Source organism: Galeopterus variegatus, unplaced genomic scaffold, assembly GCF_000696425.1.
Source record: "Galeopterus variegatus unplaced genomic scaffold, G_variegatus-3.0.2 Scaffold14277, whole genome shotgun sequence".
NCBI lineage: Eukaryota > Metazoa > Chordata > Mammalia > Dermoptera > Cynocephalidae > Galeopterus > Galeopterus variegatus.
Window position 1 is genome coordinate 12,905 of NW_007740388.1, and position 6,963 is coordinate 19,867.

The 6,963-nt window shown below is 39.2% G+C and overlaps 1 protein-coding gene across 2 annotated transcripts; it reads left to right on the forward strand.

The window, feature by feature from the left end:
* Positions 1-556: 556 nt before the first annotated feature.
* Positions 557-4,064, forward strand: LOC103581914 (arylamine N-acetyltransferase 1). 2 transcript variants are annotated; one of them, XM_008563627.1, is made up of 3 exons: positions 557-613; positions 3,106-3,321; positions 3,445-4,064. In XM_008563627.1, the coding sequence occupies exons 2-3, from the start codon at positions 3,112-3,114 to the stop codon at positions 3,982-3,984; spliced, it is 750 nt and encodes a 249-aa protein (XP_008561849.1). In that variant the 5' UTR covers positions 557-613; positions 3,106-3,111; the 3' UTR covers positions 3,985-4,064. The 2 variants fall into 2 exon arrangements, with proteins under 2 accessions (XP_008561849.1, XP_008561848.1); XM_008563626.1 differs by having other exon boundaries at positions 3,106-4,064.
* The last annotated feature ends 2,899 nt before the right edge of the window (positions 4,065-6,963 follow it).

The window sequence follows — 6,963 nt, forward strand, 5'->3', positions numbered from 1 at the left end:
AATATCACAGGGCATTACCTTTTTAAAAGCAAGGTATATGAGTATATTGGTATACCACAATATACCCAGTTTTAGTTGTCACCTAAAGGAAGACCAGGTGCTACCACTGCATACTGGTCTTTGGTGTGTTTGGTATATGTCCTGGTAGTGGATGGGGGCCATGGGACATGGTTCACCCCTCCTCGCCGATTCCATGGCAACTAATCACCTGCCTGGTTGCTTCCGGACCCTACCTGGTGGCTTTCACAACCTCCAAGCTTAGGGCCTTGTCTGCGTTGCTCCCCCTCTCCCACAGTTATACTTTCCACAGTCTTTGCCATGCGACTCAGATGTTCACTTCACCCCACAGTCCGTTCCTTCTGTTTTGTGATTTCTAGGGATTCTTCATACTTTACAGTCCACAAAACAACTCTATTTGTTTTCAAGAAAAGTTAGGTTATATCTTTTAAACTATCTTTTCTATTATTTCTAGAGTTCGGACCGGGAAGAAGAAACATTCTAAGCCTTCTGAATTAAAACTGAAGACAACCTACTTTCAACTTACTAAGAGAGATACTAAGTGCCTTTCTGAGAGTTCTCATTGGGCTCCATAAGTGTATTTGTTCTGCCTCCTGTAAGTCTTTTGCATTTGTGGTCAAGCTAAGAGGAAGGGGTGTACCACTGCACAGCTATGCTACTAGTCAGTATATAAAGCTAATAGTGTTTTCGGTCAACTATTTTGCTGGCAATTGCTTTCCAAGTGCTTTTAGCATTTTACCTTGATCACAACTTTAGTAACACTCAATGTCTTATGTGTAGTCATGGAGTACTCAAGTCTTATTTGGTTATAATGCATTGCTGGTATCCAGGCCTCTAATAAAAACTGACTTCTGAGTGAACCTGAAGTTACTAAATTCCAGCTCAACACTTCATCTTAAAAAAAAAAGAAAGAAAACAGGAGGGGAGAGATAGAGGGAGAAAGGCAGAAAAACAGCAGGAGAAAGAGAGAGGGAGAAGGGAAAAAAGGAAAACAAACACTTGAAAACTTATTATATCTAAAAAGAAATATAAAGTAATTTCTTAGTACAAAGAATCATGATCTAAGCAAGAATCAAATGGCCAGGCATGTATAAGACCTTATTCCTTTTGGATCGGCCTTCCTCTCTCTTCCTGATGTACTCAGTGCAGATTCTGGGTCGGGGCCAGAGACAATTTGAAGTGGTTTGACTAAATACCATTTGTTCTCTCTGTGCCTGAGTGGTAGAGTTTTGAAGTTTGTCTAAATATTGAGAAATGTGGGTGCAAGTTAGGATGAGAAGCTTTGCAATTAATCTAATAGGTTTAGGGGAAATAATGTTGCAGACATCAAGAACAGAGAAAGTTGGAAATACTGGCAATGTGGGAAGGATAGCTGAGTCAAAAAGGAGAAATAGGAGACTATGAAAGAAATCACATGAGGAGGGAAAGTAGAGATGCTTAGGTTATCACCATTCAACTTTGGGGCAGGTCTCTTTACACCACATCATCTCAGGCCATGCCATATTACAAAGGAGGCAGTCTTGAGGTCTTGCACCACTGTTGTATGGAAAAAAGTCTCAATAGATTAAAACTCTTTGATAGCAGGTTACAAAAACCTTTTCTCAAACAGGTGTTTAAAAGGATTAAAAGGATTTTAAAAGGTTTTAAATGGATTAAACAAAATAAGGAACTTCTGGGGGGTTCACTTGCCTGAAAGTTAAAAGATAGCTTAAGGCTTCCTCGAGGTCTTTCCTTATCCTCCCTTCTCCTGTTTTTCATTCTTCTTTGTTCTTCAGCAAGTTTTCCCCAGTATCCTTGGCTTAATATCCTGCCAGCTTCTAGCCCTGCAACAGAATATATATGCGTAAGTCCTAGGCAAGAGTCCCTCAATAAAGTCTCCTTGATATCCTTGGGTCACACACCATTTTTGAGCCAAGCATTGGTCCTAGAGTTTTTGAATTGGTTCTACCTAGTTCATGTGACTATTCATAGATCTCAATATGTACAGCCCATTCTCCAAACGGTAACCGGAACGATCACGTTCATTATGGCAAACATTGTTCAAATTATATAACTCTCCTCTCATTCCTCTCTCATTTAGATTCCTCATCTCACTTAGAATAAAAGCCAAAATACCAGCATTGTCTGTGGAGCTGCTGTTACCTGTCTGATCTTACATCACTCTCCTTCTTACTCACTCTGCTCCAGTCACCGTGGCTTTCTAGATGTTCCCCGACAGTCTAGGCATATTCCAGCTCAGGGCCTTTTTTTCTTTCTAATCTCTCTGCTTGAAATAATCTTCCTCACACATATCACAGAGCTCATTCTCTAGCATCCTTAAAGTCTTAGTGAGGTTTTCTTTAACCACCTTATTTGAAATTGAAGCTCTCCCTGTGCTCTTACTAACTAACCCTTTCCCTTGCTTTAATTTTTCCCAAGGCACTTATCACAATCTAAAGGATTGCATCTTTTATTTATTTATTCAGTTCACTATCTGTATAATTCCATCTCCCACTAAAATGTAAGATTTTTGAGGGCAAGCAAGCATTAGATCAGTAGCAATTACATAGTAGATATCCAGTAAACAATTTATTGAATGAGCCAATCAATGAGTTAATGAATATAAATCTTGGAGTGAGGATTTTTGACTGTTTAAAATTCAGCTAAAGGGGAAATTGAGTAGGCCAGTTACCATGAATACCATGTACTCTATTGTGTAATTCTCCTGTTCATATCAGGAATTGTTTATAAGCCTATTTTAATTGATGCCAATTGGAATCTCTATGTACTCATCACCAAGAAAACCACATACAAGCTTTTATCAATTGGCTCATTGTTTAACGTGGATTTCCAACTTCTGATGCCTAAAACATAGGAAAAAAAGATAATATTTAGCTTAACAGGATTACTGAGACTATTAAGTGAACTTATGCATGTGAAAGCAACTCACAATAAAAGCATTAAACAAAAGAATTATGATTGCAGATATTTATAACCATTGTTTGATTTACATAGTTAAAATGCAAATAGCTAAACTTAGCCTATTCAAAGAATTCCAAGTGCAAACATAATACAGGTATTTGTTTTTCTTTTGTTTTCTTTACTTAGGAAATCATGGATATTGAAGCATATTATGAAAGAATTGGTTATAGGAACTCTAGGAACAAATTGGACTTGGAAACGTTAACTGACATTCTTCAGCACCACATCCGAGCCATTCCCTTTGAGAACCTTAACATCCATTGTGGGGAAGCCATGGAGTTGGGCTTGGAGGCCATTTTTGATCAAATTGTGAGGAGGAACCGGGGTGGGTGGTGTCTCCAGGTGAATTATCTTCTGTACTGGGCTCTGACCACAATTGGTTTTGAGACCACAATGTTGGGAGGGTATGTTTACAACACTCCAGCCAACAAATATAGCAGTGGCATGATTCACCTTCTACTGCAGGTGAACATCGATGGCAGGAACTACATCGCTGATGCTGGGTTTGGACGTTCCTACCAGATGTGGCAGCCTCTGGAGCTGATTTCCGGAAAGGACCAGCCTCAAGTGCCATGCATCTTCCGCCTGACAGAAGAGGGCGAAATCTGGTACCTGGACCAAATCAGAAGAGAGCAGTACATTCCAAACCAAGACTTTCTTAATTCTGACCTCCTGGAAAAGAACAAATACCGAAAAATCTACTGTTTTACTCTTGAACCTCGAACAATTGAAGATTTTGAGTCTATGAACACGTACCTTCAGAAGTCGCCAGCGTCTGTGTTTACAAGCAAATCATTTTGTTCTTTACAGTCCCCAGAAGGGGTTCACTGTTTGGTGGGCTTTACCCTCACCTATAGGAGATTCAGTTATAAAGATAACGTAGATCTGGTAGAGTTTAGGACTGTGAATGAGGAGGAAATTGAAGAAGTGCTGAAAAATGTGTTTAATATTTCCTTGGAGAAAAAGCTTGTGCCTAAACATGGTGATCGATTTTTTACTATTTAGAGTTAAGAACAAAAATGATCATCATTGTTAGTACAGATGCTTAAATGTTTTATTATAAAAAATTTCAAACATATTCAGAAGTATAGAAAATAGTAAAATAAACCCTTGTGTATGAATCACCCAATTTTTTAAAGAAACAACCACACACTTTTTCAAAATTAATAATAATAAAAACATTTTAAGGATGACCTATGGTATCTTGGGAATTGTAGTGATTTATGCTAGAAAACCTTCAACATTGGTTTATTGTTGAATTCATAAAAATCTTTTACTGGTAATTGAGTAAATAGAATATTGAAGAAATTGTTTTCATTACATTCAAGCAGCATATATATTAAATGTCCAACTTTTACAAAATACCACCTGTATAACTTAGGATGGGAACTCAACAGAGAAGAATGTTATTGGTTCCAAATAACCTAACAGATCTCAGGACAAGACTTAAACCAATACAAAGTAGCATGTGATTAGGTGCCAAGAAATTGACACAGCTAATAATTTTTTCCAGGGTTCTTTTTGTAGCCACAGTTCTTTATGTACTATTTTTCTTAATATGGAAACACTGATATTTAGAACTTTCAGCTTCCAGAATTAAATAATTTATATCTAAAAGTAATAATTATTGTAAATTATAAAATATACATCATCTGGAAAACTTATTGTCTAAAAAGTATGTTAAACATTGTTGGCCAATGTAATGCGAATTGAAGCTTCTGGAAGAATTAGGATATTATGGGGCTAGGTCATTTTTTTGCAGTGGAGTCTTCTTCTCAAGCTCTTTCCTGCCTCCCAGTTATATTCTTTTACTTCCTTCTACACTTTGTCATAGGAGAAAGAACATGAGCTTCTTTGTGCAGATCTGAATTCAAATCCTGTGGACACTGGCTGAATTACTTGATGAATCTGTGGCTCTGATTCCTTCACGGTAAAATGGGGATAATACTTACATAATTCAGTGCCAGACCTGGAGTAAACTCAATAAATATTGTATGGATGAGTGAATAATGTCAGTAATGTTTTTGGCAGTGGTTCATCACTTAATAAAAGTTCTTCTTCCATCTTGCTTTGTTTCCCTCCAGCTTGAAATCCTGGTCCCACTGTCATCTGCCTGCTTTTTCCTTGATTAAATATTGGTAGGATATCAGATGCCCCAGATCTAAGAGTGTGGCTTGTGCTTCACCATCTCAATCTTTACTTATCTATAACTCAGATTTTCTGCTTGTGGATTCCAGTATCAGGTCTACAGTTTAAACTGCAGACTTGTTCTTGCATTCTTCTGCTTCTCCAATTTGTGATCATGGTAATATGGTTAAGAGAAAAACAGGGACTGAAATGGAGAAAGTTAATAATTTATGTTGGAGCATGGGTATTTTGTTCAGTGATGTAACAGTTGGGAGGTACTGGTGAGGGTGGATATCCTAGGGAGAGGTAGATATGAGACCTGGCCTGAGTGGGAAGGAAGGATGAAAGATATATTTCAATATTTCATAGCTTGCCGTCTTCCTTATCTAACCTGGTTGGGCTTGTTCAGCTCTGCTGCTATCTTGTAGCAATGTCAGGTCACTCTGGTACTCTTGGAGAGAAAGGATTTTCTCACATTGTGTCCAAGACCATTCCAGTGGAGATGTTGGCAAGAAACACTGACCAGATCAAAATGTGGCTCAAGGAATATGATGTGGTTTTGTACAAATGAGTCAAGGAAGTCGTATTGTACAATAGATATCCCAAAACTCAATGCAACTGTTCTTTCTTGAGTGTATATACCATATAGAAAAAAAGACAAATAATGTTCAAAGAGACTCAGAGATATAAAATTTAGCTGTCACATTGAAGAGTTATACCCTTACTGTGCAATGTTAACTTTTCTCAAATGAAATCTAAATGAATGAAGAATCTCACAATTCATCCAACCAGAAATTCTAAGGTACCTTTCAATTTTTTATGTTTGTCCAAACTGCTTTCTCTGTTTTTCGTGGCCTTCTGGAGATTATGATGTGCCATGTACTGTCAGAATGCCGAGACCACTAAGGTAGAATTAAGACCCTTGAGATGTAGCTGTAAGTGTTGGAGTGTTGGATGTGTGTTCCAGCTTCTTCTGTCCCCACAGTGAAGCTGAGTGTGGGCATTTATCTCTCTCTGTCTGTACTATACCATGGAGAGGATATGTGGCAAATGCCTATACTTGCATTCAGGCTGTACCTTCTGATCCTGGGGAGATAGCTGCTGGAACTGGGTTGGCACCTCTTTGTTTTCTGTGGTCTAGGGCCACTCAGAAATGCAAAGCCCTATTGATTCCCAGAGCTAGGTCATTAAGGGGACAGTCCCTTGGATGGGAGCTATAGAAGTTGTGGCACTCAGTGCATGGACAGACTCCTACCAGGAAGAATGCTTAGACCTAGACTTACCACTGGGGTGAACTGGAGGAAAGGCTCGGGAAGTGCCAGGCTCCAGCTCAGGCTGCTGGAGCATCACTGTTTGTCTGCCTTGTTAGCTCCCCATTGCAAGTTCATTAGAAGCCAGGCTCTCAAGTAGCCACTGGAAAAGTGTGCAGTAAACCCCTTCTGGAGAGAAAATGGGAACTGTGCATTCCAGCCTCTTTACTGCACTGCTCCTGGGGGTGGGGGTGGGGGGCTGTGTCTAGCTCCTGGAAGTGTCTACATACCAGTTTAAAACTACCTCTTTCTTCTGTGATCTAGGGAGACTTGCATATGCCTATTCCCTTCTCCCAGAGCTAGAGATTTAGGGTGCAGTCCCTCTGATGGAAGCTGTAAAAGTTTGGGTACTTCATGTGTGGACAAGCTCCTTCCAGGAGTGATTAATAGATCTGGAGTTATCACTGAGGTGAGTCAGTGTAAAAGGCTTGGAAAGTGCCCATCTGCTTCTCAGACTGCCAGTGGGCTGTTTGTCTACCCCTTTAACTCTTCAATACAGGTTAGTTAGAACCCAGACTGCCAAGTAGTCATTGGAAGAGTGTGTTAT

Bases quoted from the DNA above. Each gene is read 5' to 3' on its own strand.
- LOC103581914 (XM_008563626.1), top strand. From the start codon at position 3,112: ATGGATATTGAAGCATATTATGAAAGAATTGGTTATAGGAACTCTAGG.